General features: G+C 45.2%; 1 protein-coding gene across 1 annotated transcript; it reads left to right on the forward strand.

Moving 5' to 3' along the window:
* Positions 1–712: 712 nt before the first annotated feature.
* Positions 713–14127, forward strand: GPX3 (glutathione peroxidase 3). Its single transcript, XM_072630751.1, has 6 exons — positions 713–876; positions 1036–1242; positions 9480–9633; positions 10439–10556; positions 11211–11310; positions 13074–14127. Exons 2-6 carry the CDS (start codon positions 1153–1155, stop codon positions 13305–13307), a joined length of 696 nt encoding a protein of 231 aa, XP_072486852.1. The 5' UTR covers positions 713–876; positions 1036–1152; the 3' UTR covers positions 13308–14127.
* The last annotated feature ends 17 nt before the right edge of the window (positions 14128–14144 follow it).

Genomic DNA, 14144 nt, shown 5'->3' on the forward strand with positions numbered 1-14144 from the left:
CACCTAGTATAGTGCCTGGAACATAGACTAATAAATGTTCGCGGATTGATTGATTGATAAAATGCCTTCCAGCTCAAACATTCTATATTTCTGGTAGCTAAGGGACAGATGAGGTATTTGATTCCGACTCCAAAGTCCTTTGCTTTTCTTTTTCTCTCTGGACTGCTTACTGCCTTTCAATTCAACAGGTTATGAGAAAGAAGGAAGAATGTAGTAGGCTCAGGGAAGATGGTGGTCAAAGTCCAAGGCAGGGATTATGCTCACAGTGTTTAGGAAAGGAAATCATCCCTGTTTGACTCCAGCGTGCCCAGTGTGTGTGCGAATAGCAAGAACATGCAATAAGCTTGGAAAGTTAACATGGCACCAAGTTTTGGAAAGAGCACTTTGGTGGGCAATAGGGAGTCAGTGAAGTTTTATCTTAGCACCTTCGATTCTGACGTCTTGTATTCTGTATTTAAGTAACCAAACTCCCCGACTTAAGAGGGCAGATTTAAGGTTTGTCGGACCTGAAAGGCTTTTCAGGGATTAGTAAATATAAACCCTTAATTTTTGAAGAAGAGAAAAACTGAGGTTCAGAGAGAAGCTTCTTTTTGATTATTTCTCTTCCATGGACCGCGCAAGATCAGATTTGAGGAGGGCCCTATTTTGGACTTTAAAGAGCGCAGGGAGGCGCTGTCAAAATGCATACGCGGAGTTAGTCCTCCAGTCTCTTTATACTGGTAGGGAAACTGAAGCTTCAGAGCACGCCTGGCGAGCAGAGTTTTTGTGATTCCCACTCTAGTCTCAATCCTTCTTGCCAAATGCCAAGAATGCCAAATGCCCGCTGGAGTGGATGAGGTGCCCAGAGCCCACGACCCAGCGACGGTTTAGTGACAGGTACTGGCGCAGCATCTGGATTTCCCAACAATTTTGTCTGCCCGTTTTGCCTATGGCTGGAGGCGGAGGATGATGATAGCAATCTCTCTAGACACCCCCTGTTTGTCCTCGATTGGTTGGGGAGACGTGGTGCAGACTGTGATTGGTCCCTTCTTGCAGGTCGGGAAGGTGGTGGTGAGTTTCATAAAGCAGCCGAGCCTTCAGACTCGCAGCACCCCAGGGAGGCAGTGCTCGCCACCCTTCCTAGTCCCAGGGCTTTCTCCTTCCTCTGTAGCCATGGCGGGAGGAACGCTCCAGGTCTCCTGGCTTCTCCCGCTAGTCCTGTCTGCCTTCGTCCAGCCCATCCGGGGCCAGGAAAGGATGAAGGTAAGGAGGACCTTGCCACCCCGAGACTGTTGAAAAGGCTAAGGAGAGCACTTGCCCCACTGGGTCCCCCTCCACCTTGCCTGCGGCGCTAGCTGTCTCCCTGGAGTTTTTGGTTATCAGGAGGCAGACGGGTGGAAAGGGTCTGATCGCTGTCCACTTTTCTCTCTTCTTTCCTCTCTACTGGGGAGTCTCTTCCCCCTCCCTCCAGGACTGAACTGTGCCTAAGCAATTGGGTCTTAAGGGAATGGTGTAATCTTGAAGGGAATGGTGCAAAGACGAGTCTTTATGCTTCTGGGGGTGGTCCTTCCCCGTATTTCTTTCCCTCCACCTCCCCCTTTCTTTTCCGTTCCCCATTTCTACTTTACTCCTACTCGGGAAGTCCCTCAGGACCCTCTGGACAACGGAGCAACATCTTCAAAGATAGGAATTGAGGAACAGGGACATGGCATCTTGAGGTTTGCCTGCGATGGGGACTTGAGAAGACTGGTTCCCAAACCACTAAGGCAGGAATTCTTAACCTTTTTGTGTCAGTCTGGTGAAGCCTAGGAACCCCAACTTAGAGTAATGATCTTAAGGCATAAAATAAGCTACATGGGATTAAAAGGAAGCCAACTATTTAAATAGTTATAAAAATATTCTTTAAATTAAGTTTATGGCCCTTAAGCCAATAGTCCTAATGAGACTGAATAACTAAGGAGACTGGCTTCCACAGGAAATATTTTAGGCTATTCTAGACTGCCCCTGAGAATGGGAAGAGGACTGTTTCACCTGGCTGATAAACATAAGGAAAATGCCATTCAAAGTAAAGAGACTATGCATTTATGGTGTGGTGGAAAGAAACTGAACTGGTTGCCAGAGTTCTGTCTTTGGTATTGTCTGTCCAGCTTTGACCTTGTTTTAGCATGGATACAGAGATTTAGAGCTGCCACAGACCTAGGAGCTTACCTGACCATCCCTCTCATTTTATAGAGGAAAACAGAAGCCCAGAAAGTTTGTAACTGGACCCCCAAAGTCAAACAAACAAGGATTTTGAATCCAGGTGGTTTGCCTCTAAATTCAGTGTTTTTCCCTCATCCACCACACTCTCTCTCCCTTGGGTCCCTGACAATTTATGTTCTGTGTTCTCAGATCCTCTCCAGTTGTGGGTTCTACGTCACTAAGCAGTACTATCCCAAGTCTGGTTCCCAATGTCCCTGTCTCTCTTTCTCTGCAACCCTATGCTCCAGACTTGAACAAACATAACCAACAAAAAGCCTCAATGGAGAATGCTTAAGGCAGCCGCTGGCCAAGAATGAGATGGGCTGGTGGAAAAGTACCTGAGCCAGGGCCTTATGTTTATAATCCTTCCTACAGAAGACAGCCTTTCCAGGCCCCAGTCTTCTTATAAGGATTGTTGCCTTTAAAAGCAGTGAAGTAGTTGAGCTTCAGTAGGGGTAGGAGCTTGCTGTAAAGAGAAAACTGAGTATTATAGTACTTGGACATAGGGATTGATGGCCAGGGGTTGGGGGGTGGAGGGAGGCACTTGAGAAGGAGGTTGATCATGGCTAGGTTAGAAACATGAGATTGGGGAATGGGGGTGAAGTTGATGGAGCCAGATTTGGGACTGGAACAAGGTGAAGTTTGGCCTGTGGACAATCATGAGTGGCAGTCTTGGATCTGTCCAAGATAGGGCTTACCAATGCTACATGGCAAGAGATTAGAGAACCTTCTCCCCAAGCAGGAGGGAAAAGACTTGGCCAAACTTGAGACTTGGGTTCTAAGCCAAGACTGGAGAGCATCCTAATTTCACATAGGTATACCTAATCTATCTCCAAGAGGACCAAAATGGAGCCATAGTGTTCCCTGGTCAATTCACCAGCCTCTTTTTTCTTTAGTCTCTAGAACTCTCCCAATCTCCATCCACCTTTTCTCACAGGATTTAGGACAGAAGTTGGGTGGTTGTATTTATGAAGTCCTATTCTCCTACCTCCTGTCCTCCATCCCATTCTCTTCAGTTCATCAGATATTTGAGGCTAGCACTTCCCGCCAAAGGCAGGAACAGGACATGGCAGATGAAAGCATATCTGTGTTAGCACTATGGAACCAGTAATGTCTGTGTGTGAAGTCTGGGTTAACTAAGCACTTTGGAGGAAACCCAGAAACAGAATAAAAACATAGGCCCTCTCTCACAGGGAAGGTGAGACCTAAGGACATTAAAGCCAGAAACTTACAGAACTCAGTACAACTGTAAGGAATTCTATTCTGAGGGGCTATAGAGGCTAAGATCTACAATAGGGTGTGGTTGTCTGAGCAAAGTTTCTTGGAGGATTTAGAATATAAACTGTCATGGCTGGAAGGGACTCTAAGAATTATCTAAGTCTTATCCTCTTTATTTGAAAGAGTGGCTATTCATTCTTTTCAATTAATAAGCATTAATTTTCTTTTCCTCCCTGCTATCTCTCAACAGGAAGAGAAAAAAACTTGCAAAAAATATGCCTTGTCAAACAAAACCAATGTCCTCAATTAAAAGGAAGGGAAAACTGTGGCCCAGAGTGAGGCTACTCACTCCAGTTCACATAGTAACAGAGCCAGTACTTGAGACCAGTTCTCCTGACTCCTTCCTTATCCAGTGCTCTCTTCTGCATCAGTAGGCTGGATATAGGCCAAGGAGATTCAGTGTCTGGCTATCTGCGTTGGTGAAACCTACATGAGCTTCCCCAAGTTCCCCCCCCCCAATTTAGGGGAGACTTCCTACTAGAGATATGATAGATTTAAAATGTTGTACAGGACACAGTTTTTTTGGACATGGCCAATGTGAAAATTTGTTTTGCTAGATTATGCATATTTGTTATGAGGGTTATCTTCTTCTTAATTGTTCAATTGAGAGTGGGAGGGAGATATGATAAATACTTGCAAAAATAATTATTATTTTTTAAGTTGGAGGTTACCATAAAATTTATCCACTGTGATACAGGAATCTTAGTTCTAACATCAGGCATATGGTAGAGAAGAGTTTATTGCTCTGGGCTGCTTAAGCTTAAGGAGAAATGTGTAGCTTCCTTGTAATCTGAATACCCACTTCCTCTCTCAAGGGTGTTAATCATTGGGGGAAGTCAAAGACCATAGTCACCAAGTCTTACGGTGTGTTGGAAAGAGCCTGTACTGGTTGCCAAACAGAGTTCTGTCCATCTGACATCTCTTTCCAAGACAACTTTACACAAGTTCTTGCTCACGAGAGGAGGACTATGGCAGCCTCAACACAGCCAGTTTCTAAGTGACGTGTAAATTAGGCTGAACTGACATGCCAACAGAGCAAAATTGTTTTTTTAAAACATGTGTTTATATATTTTTAAATATGTTTAATTGCTTCCTTTTAGAAGTTGTGCTCTTGAAGGTGGCTGACTCCCACCCCTGGTTCTAGTTCCGAATAAATTATGTCCCTACAGTGATAGAATTAACTGCTCTTAGGCCAGGTCACAGACTAATTCCTGGCCTCCTGAACACCATGGGCTCTGAGTTCATCCCCTTCAAATCTGCTGACATACACCTGATTGCTCCTCAGCTACCACCTTTAGGGGTGGCCATACTTTAAATAATATGATCATCTCAAATTATGCCACCTCCATGATCTTGGATTCTCCAACTTGCCCTCTGCCTGACTCCTCCAAAACATATTTCTTAACTTAATCATCTCCCCCTGTCATTACACACACACACACACACTCCCCCCTTCCCCCAGCCTTTGCTCTGGTCTCTATTCCCTTAACCCTGCAGTTGGATAGTTCAACTATTCACTGTCCTCCACCCTACTTAAATTCTTTGCTCTCTCTACCCCAGCCACTCTCCCCCCTCCCCCCCCTACTGCTATTCATGCCTTACCAGTTCATTCTGGGTCATTCTCACCATCTACTTTCTCTGTTTAGTTCAGTTACTGCTAAATAATTTGCCACTGGACATTGGTGGAGGAAGTCAACTAGTGAGCCAAGTGGATCCACTGCAAACTCCCATTATTTAATATTAACTCCATGACAATCTTTTTATTTTTTCCCTTAACCCACATTCTCCAACTGCTGTTCCAATTGTTCTCCTCAAGCCCTCAACATCCCAATGCCCTAGCCCCTCAACAGATAATGGTACCTCCTACTTTACTGACGACTCCCTTGGTTTTCATATTCCATACCTTTAAATTCTGCTGAATCTTTACCTATTCAGCCTTCCTCTGGTCCAGTCTCTAAGGAAGAAGTGCATCTTTTTGCCTAGGCTAAATACAGTCTTTCTACTTGTGCCCTCAAATTTTCTCTCTCCCAGCTCCAATGGAAACTTGCCCATTTCTGCAACCTTTCCTTAGTTACTAGCTCCTCTGCTTCCTAGAAATGTGGCCAGTTCCACTCCCACCCACCCCCACCTCACAAAATCATTTCACCATATCAACCCCTCAATCTATCACCCAATCCCTCTTAAGCTTTTCAGTCTTATTCATGTCTTCTCTCATTGCCTCAACATTCTCACCACCTTACTCACCCCGCAACCACTTAAAAATCTTATTGCTTACCTCTCTACTAAAATTCCTTTTTCTCAACTGTTTAATTCAATAGCCTTTTTTCAGTCCTCATCCTTCTTTATGTCTCTGAGGTCACTGAAATAAGATCATTCCCTCCCCTCTCTTGACTTCCATAAAACTATCTAATGCTGGTTCTCTATCTTCTGATTACTCCCTTTCAAATTCCTTTGCTATCTCCTCTCCTCAAGCATGGATGTCTCTGAAGGACTTGTCCTTGGCCCCATTTCTTTCTCTCTCCATACTCATGATCTGGTGATCGTATGTATTCAATGATCATTTCTAAGATTATTCCCAAATGTATATATCCAACAATGATCTCTGATGAGGCCTTGCATCGCCAATTACCTGCTCCACCTTGCCTGCCATCTCAATGTTTATAAGACCATTGGTATTTCAAACTCACCATATCCAGAATGGAACTCTAGATTCCCCCTGTCAGTCTCATCTTCAAACTTCTCATTTCTGCTGAGGAGAACCAGGTTCCAAATCCAAGGATAATCTTCCTCTTTTTTCAAGTGGCAAAGTGCCGTCAAAACATCTACACAATCTCTCTTGAATTCATCTTCTCTCCACTAAATGACCATTACCTTGGTTCAAGCTTTCATCATCTCTCTCATCTATACTATTATTCTAACCCCCTAATTGTTTCCATTGCCTCCAGTTTTTTGCTTCTCCCAATATGTCCTTCATATAACTGCCAAAAATAATTTTCCTAAGACAGGGAGGCAGCATGTTACCATAGAAAAATCACTGGATTTGGGGTCTGGGAATCTGGGTTCAAAACCAGACTCAGTCATTTTACTACCTGTGGGACCTTGGGCAAGTGACTACCTCTCTGGTCTTAGCTCTTGATCTATAAAATGAAAGGTTTGGACTAGATGATCTCAAAGGGTCTCCAACAGTTCAAGAGCTATGTTACTTCTCCCCCAAACCAAAAACTTTTGGTGACTCCCCATTGCCTCTGGGATAAAATACAAAATCCTCATCCTTGTGTTTAAGCTCATCTGTAATCTGGATCCAGCTTACCTTTCCAACTTATTTCATGTCCCTTCCCTCTTGTATTCCATAGCCCTGGCAAACCTGATTTCTAGCTCTTCCCTGAGATCAGGATACTACCTCCTGTCTCATTATCCATATAAACAATCATGCCCATGCCCAGCATCTACTTCTGCCTCATTTCTGCCTTTCAGAATCATTCCTATTTTGAAGGTTCATCTCAGGTGTCAGAGGACCATGAGGCCTTGCCCAGTAACCACTCCCCAACCCACCAGGTACTGGTGTTCTTCCTGCCCTCAGACTCAACTTTCTGTGACTGCATTATATCCTCCCAGGAAAATGGAGAGCCATCTGTTTAATTTTTGATTTTCTATTCCTAGCACCTAGCTCAGCACCTCCCACATAAGTACTTAATTAATGTTTGTTGAACTTAACAGAGTCCAGGTCACAGATTTAGCCTTGATTCCAATTAGTCATTGTGCAAATGCAAGCCACTGGTCTCATGGATAGAGACAACAGTATGCAGTCTGTCTCAAGTGCTGGAAGCACAGTTCAAAGGGCCCATGGTTCTTAAGGCTTCATTGTATGAGATGGTGAATGCTTTGATCTGTCTCTGCAGTTGTTGCAATACCAACTGGAAAAAGATTCAGCGTTTTTCTAGCCTGGTGATGGTAGGCAGTTTAATCCTAATCCCTTAAGTAACAGGAATCTGGAGAGGTAGGAGAAACCTTAGAAATCTAGTTCTTTATTCTGTTGGATTTTTATCATTCAAATTAGTTTTTGTCTCTCATTTGACCATTCTTTAGAACAGCCCTGGAAGGGAAAACAAGTATATTTTCTTTTGGACAATAATGAGTAGAGCCAAAAGTAGAGGGAAAGCAATTTGCCCAAAGTCAAGCCTAAACTAGAAATGTCATCTCATCCAACATCTGCTACTTACTTACCATATGATCTCAGGCAAGTCATTTAATCTCTCTGAGTCTCAGTCTACTCATCTGTAAAGGGACTGGAGTAGGTGTTCTCTGTTCCCTTCAAACCCTGACATTCTTTCTCCTGACCATTTTCACTAAGCCCCTTCTTACTACATCCATGCTGAAAATTAGGTCCTTTAGACCCTAAAACAGAGGTTAGTTTGGAAATAAGGAAAAGTTGCCCCTAGTCCTCGCTGTGATGTGTGTGGGTGTCACACAGAGATGCAGAAAAAGATTGAGAGAAGAGATAGGAAGAGACCTTGAGTAAGTCACTTTTTCATTTCTGGGTTTGTTTTCTCAACTGTAAAATTACACCCTGATCTCAGATAAAATGTGGTGTTTGCAAAGATGTGCTGACTTTCTAACCTCCTCTCCCAAGAGACCAACCAAGAATGTGTGTGTTTGTATATTGGGCTACAGAGCTAGCACTATAAAGCACCTTGCTAGTGCCAGTTTGTACAAGAACTCTTTGCATTCCAATATGGAAGTGACTTCCCAGGCCAAGAAGAGGCTCTAGTGCAGCTGGGACTGGAGGTTGGGACTGAACCTGTAGGCCAGGGGACATACACTGCCTCAGAAGGAATTCAACCAAAGAAAAAGTCAACCAAAAGTCATGTCCATCTCCATAACCGTGTGTCTATAGGGTACAACATCCCCATCTGGTTTACCAAGATATATTCCCTTCACCTAGGCAATGAAAACAGTTCAATACAATAAATGTGTATTTAATGAGATAAGATGAGGTCCCTTCTCTCAAGAACTTTGCTGTCTAGCAGCAGTAGAGATGTTACAACCCACACCTGGGCCTGCACATCTGATTCTATCTATTCCCCTGCTGTATAAGTCCAACACATATCTGAACCATGAATGTTCCTGATGAATCCAGCCTTTGCTTGTTAATCTTCAAAAGGAAGCACTCAATGCCACAGTCTTATTTCATTGATAGCCCTGATTATTCCTTATGTCCTCCTGCAATTGGCCTCTCTGGGGCCCTTCAAAATTACTCTAATTCCTCTTTCCCAAGACATTTGATGACAGTGATCATGTACCTCCCCCAAGTCTTTCATTCAGGAGAAAGCACCCCAATTCATTGTTTATCATCATATTCAGATCACTAATTCCCTTCCCATCACCCTCTGAATAGCCCCAAGGTGGATATGCCTAAGACCAGGGATGCTCAGAAGTCTCTTACTGTGCTTGTGGGACTGACAACCTGGTCAAAGGAGCTTTAGGTAAATATGTAGGATATGAGCAGTGATTCATAAAAGTGGGTGGAGGCCTTAACCGGGTCAGGAAGCTGCAGATTGGTAGGAGCCAGGAGGTAACTAGAAGGTGAAGTTTGGTGAGGCCAGGGAAGGGCTCCCTACCCTGGGCTCCCCAGATCCCCAGAATCTCTAACTCAGCTAATCTATGTATGTTTCTTGTATTTTAGCCTCTACCCGCTTCATCACTAGTAAAGTCCTTTTGAAAACCCCACCCTGTTTCTCAGGTAACTAGAAGGAAGGGGACATCTGTATTTGGGCCAGGAGAATCTAGGCCAAATGGAGCTCCCTGGAGGCTGGGCATGGGCTTGGTAGCAAGGGATAAAAAAAGGGTACCCTTTCCCAGCAGCAATGTGGGCAGCCAAAAATTGTGAAGCAAGACTTCACGCCTGATGAAGTTTCCTCATTTGTTAACCAAAATCAAGCTATTATTAAAAACCTCCATCTCCATTATTTTCCTTGTTTCAGACGGACTGCTACCCAGGGATTACAGGTACCATCTATGAGTACGGGGCCCTCACCATTGATGGTGAAGAATACATCCCTTTCAAGCAATATGCTGGCAAATATGTCCTCTTCGTCAATGTTGCCACCTACTGAGGCCTGACAGTCCAGTACCTTGGTAAGCCTTGTTCCCAACTCTCTTGGGAGTTATAGGAAGAAATTGTTTATGGCTAGGCATATTCCAATCATAGATTTCTGGAGGGATGGGGGATGAGGTGAGAGTATTCTCTTCTGCGGTATTCCAATTCTACTTTCAGGGAAACAGTATTTATGCCTGAGAGTAAGTAGTCTCTCAGAAAAACCCCAGCCTGATAGGAACCTTCCTTCCCTTTGGAGAATCAAATGAAGAACCAGAAGGGGCATTAAAACATAGTATATCCCAGCTGGAAGCTACCTTAGAAGATAATTTTTAGAAAAAGCCTTGTAGAGATCTATGGAGGATGAAACTAGGCCCCAGACTGGCAATTTCAGTTGCATAGATAATTAAATACCAGTCAGGATCTAAACCCATTTCCTGACTCCCAGGGGGTCCACAGCTGCTTCCATTTTTACCATAACACTTTACTGGCACATATACACACACATTCACAAGTGATCATTTCAAAAGCCCAGAAGAAATGGCTGAACCAAAGTGGAATTCTCAGGCCTGAGGCTAGCCCCTTTCCCCACCCTTTCTGTGTTTATACCAGCAAAAATCCAGAACTTTCTGCTGTTTGGACACTTTCAGATGTCTAGGCTCCCATGATCCTGTGTTCCATGAGGGACATTATTCCCTCCATTTGACAGTCAATGAAATGGTGGCTCACACTTGGAGTTATTTCATCAGGTTACACAGCGAGTTAGTGGAAGAGCCAGGGCTAGAACACAGGCCTTCCATCTGTCTAGTAAGACCCCTTCTCTCCTCCTGTTTTTCTCTGGGTCAGAACTGAATGCACTACAGGAAGAATTTAAGTCCTTTGGCCTTGTTATCCTGGGATTCCCCAGTAACCAATTTGGAAAACAAGAACCAGGACAGAACTCAGAAATCCTTCCTGCTCTCAAGTGAGTTGGGCCTGGTGGGTGACGGGAAGGTGTTCCTGAGATGAGCATCCCCAAATCATGGCAACAAGCCCAGCAGTGCTCAAGGCCCTCTCATCACGGGAAGCCAGGATGGGAGGGGGAGGACAGTCATGGGTGAGCACTGGGTAAGGAATCCTGCAGGAAGACGGAATGAAGAACTGTGGGTGAAGAAAAGGTTAGTGTCCAGCTTCTCTGGGAGTAATGGAAAGGGCACTGGCCTTGAAGCTAGCAGACCTATGTTCATATTCTAGTTTTGTTACATGTGTGAGCTCAAGTAAATTGTTTTACCTAACTGGTGTCATTTTCTTCTGTAAAATATGGAACCTTTTTTTTTCCAGCTCTAAGTGTACAATCCTATTAAGATCCATTTCAATCCAAAAGTCCTTATTAAGTCTGAGTCTCTGTGAATTTAGACCCAGAAAAAAAGAATCTTCTGAGTGGGGATTATGTCACAAATGGTTAAAATAACAGTGGCTCAAGACAGCTTCTCCAAAGAAACCTCTCTATCCCATTTGCAACCCCAGGCTGCTCCGCCCTGCCCTCCCTTCCCTGCCCTCCCCATGGCCTAAGCCCTGCTTGGGTATCCTTCCTTGTTTTTGCTCCAGACCCATCTGACCACATTCTTGTTCACTATAGGCATGTACGCCCAGGTGGAGGCTTTGTGCCCAATTTCCAGCTATTTGAGAAAGGAGATGTGAATGGAGAGAAAGAACAGAAGTTTTACACATTCCTGAAGGTGAGTTGAGCAGCTTCTCAGTCACTTTAACAGGGAGAATTGTTTAGGGATTGAGGGAGATTACCCTTCTTACCTGGGCAGTCCCCTAGCAACGGTCAAGGGGCAACACTGATGAGGAGTAGGGCTACAAAGGCCGAATGTGTACATGGGTGGGTAGAGAGAGATACAGACTGACAGACTGACCAACCTCACCCCAGGAACAGCAGAATGGGTGCCCCTTGCCCACAGACTCAGGGTAGCTGTAATACAAGTGGAATCAGTATTACACCTGGAGTCAGAACAACATGAGAGAGAGAAGGAGAGAGAGACAGAGACAGAGAGAGGGAGAGAAGAGGGGGAGACAGAGAGGGAGAGAGACAGAGACAGGGAGAGAGAGAGAAGAGGGAGAGAGAGAGAAGGAGAGAAACAAAAAGAGAGAAGAGGGGAGAGAGAGGGGAGGGAGGGAAGGGGAGGGAGAGGGAGAGAGGGATGGAGAGAGAGAGAGAGAGAGAGGTTGAGCACATACCTCACCGTGGCATCATTTCACTTGCTCTTACCTGCTGGTTGAAGGGGGTGGGGGTGGGGAAAGGAACATTCCAAGATTGGGGACTGAATATGTGAGCAGGGAATAAGACAACACTCTGAACTTGTGATGCCTTGGTGGCCTGGGATGCAGGCTGCTTTCAATAGGGACTCATGAAGCATACGATTCAGAAGCACTCTGCAACACACATACACACACACACACTCTCTCTCTCTCTTCCTCTCTATCATTCACTCTTCTTTCACATCCTCTTCGTCTCCAAGGGCAAGCCTCCTACTGGCAGAATTCCCAACAGATGAGGTCCTATGCCAAAGCGAGAGTTGTAGGTTGGCTGAGATACAGAACCGATGCTTAGCCTAAGCCTCTAGGACCAGTTCAGGGTTTCCCCATTGTAGGCCAACTATAACTCTCTAGCACTGCATCATGCAAAGGGTGGAACAAGAATCTTCTTCCTATCCCTGGCCTCACTTTTTCACACATAGAAGAGGGTAGGACCAAGAATTGTGACTTCATTGGTATAGAGTACTACTTATTGGGTAAGGAGATTCCCTTCACCAGTACACATTCTCAGACACAGGCTCAATAAGCAGCTGGGAGCCCTGAGAGGTTAAGGGCCCTACCCAGGATCACGCAGCTGCTGTGAGTCAGAGGCAGGGCTTGAACACAAATCATCCTGACTCCAAAGTCGGTTCTCTATCCATTACCCCACACTGCCTCTCACTACTGCTTGTGTTATTTACCTTATAAAGCTGTTTTGAGAAAAGTGCTTCACAAACCATCAAGACTCCTCTCCACCAGTCCCCAGTAAGTGATGACATTATTTCCACTACACTAAGAGGAGGGTTCCTGCATTTAGCTGTCTTGCTTTTGGAGTGCCTTGAAGGCCTTTTTAACATCAGTGCTGGAAAGGATGTTACAGACTATCTGGTCTAACTCTTTTGTCATTTTACAGACTGGGAAACTGAGGCCCAGTTTAGGTGATTCCTAAGGTCCTTCTCTTTGATGCTAAAAAGGTTCCAAGTCTGCAGGGTTCCCAAAGGGTCATCTGCTATCTGGATAGTAATATGAGTGATACGCGCTTGCCTGGTGTTATCATGTGGGGCAGGACCTTAGGTACTTTACCTAGTATTCTGACTATTAAACAGGATTTTGGGAGGAGTGTGGGAAGAGAGAGGCAGAAAAGTGTCTGACTCTAAAAGATGGGGTGCTCATTATTTCTATGCTTCCATGTACCCTGCAGAATTCCTGCCCTGCCCCCTCTGAACTCATAGGCACATCCAAAAACCTCTTCTGGGAACCCATGAAGGTCCATGACATCCGCTGGAATTTTGAGAAGTTCCTGGTAGGGCCAGATGGTATCCCCATCATGCGCTGGTACCACCGAGCCACCATCAGCACAGTCAAGGTGGACATCTTGGACTATCTGCGGAAGCGTGGCAGCCAAGACAGGACTGCTGAAGACTGGCAGAAGTAACCACTGCCCTCAGGGAGTAGAAAAGGGATACTGTTCAGGGAAGGGATTGCCCCAGCCCACAACCCTAACCAGACTGTACTGTCTGTCCAAAACCCCACTGTACAAGATGCTGCTCTCAGATATCAGGATGCCTATGCACACAGATATATTTTCAGGGGTTGTGTGCCTAGGTGTGCATGAGATCAGAGATAAGTGCAGACACCCACCTCCATACCCCAGGTCCTTGCTCTACTGAATACTCAGTTTATTTTCCCATATTAATGTCTTCCCATCCCGACCAACAGAGAAAAATCAGCTTTTAAGTCAGGTTACTGAGCCTCTCAGATCTATTCCTCAGGAGAACTATGGTCCTGGAGTTTCCCATAACTCCCCAATGAGTCCCTCTGCCTTAGCTCATCTGAAGTAAGATGCCTTGGAAGGCCGGTGACCCACTTAAAATAAGCCAGGCCCCTGCCCAATACAACACAATCCTTCTCTCCCTTCTCTGAACAGCCCTTTTAAACCCCCGTGGCCCCACCCCATAGAGTTACACGCTGGTGAGCTGCCTAAAGGGCTCTGCCAGGGCAAAAGACTGGTGTGAAAGAAGAGAGAGAGTGTCCTAAACTAAGGGACAACATCTCTATGATGGTGGGATCCAAAGCCTCTCCAAGGCGGATCCCATCAGAGCCTGCAAAGGTGTCATGACCCTTAGTGCATTCAGGTTGTGACACCCAAGCAGGGATGCTGCCCCCTACATGGGGACACTCACCCTCTCCTATCACTCTGGCCCCCCCTACATTAGTCATACCCACTGGTGACAAATAAAAACCTTTCTGCAGCACCTGAGACTTTCATGTT

Source organism: Notamacropus eugenii, chromosome 1 (genome assembly GCF_028372415.1).
Source record: "Notamacropus eugenii isolate mMacEug1 chromosome 1, mMacEug1.pri_v2, whole genome shotgun sequence".
Lineage (NCBI taxonomy): Eukaryota > Metazoa > Chordata > Mammalia > Diprotodontia > Macropodidae > Notamacropus > Notamacropus eugenii.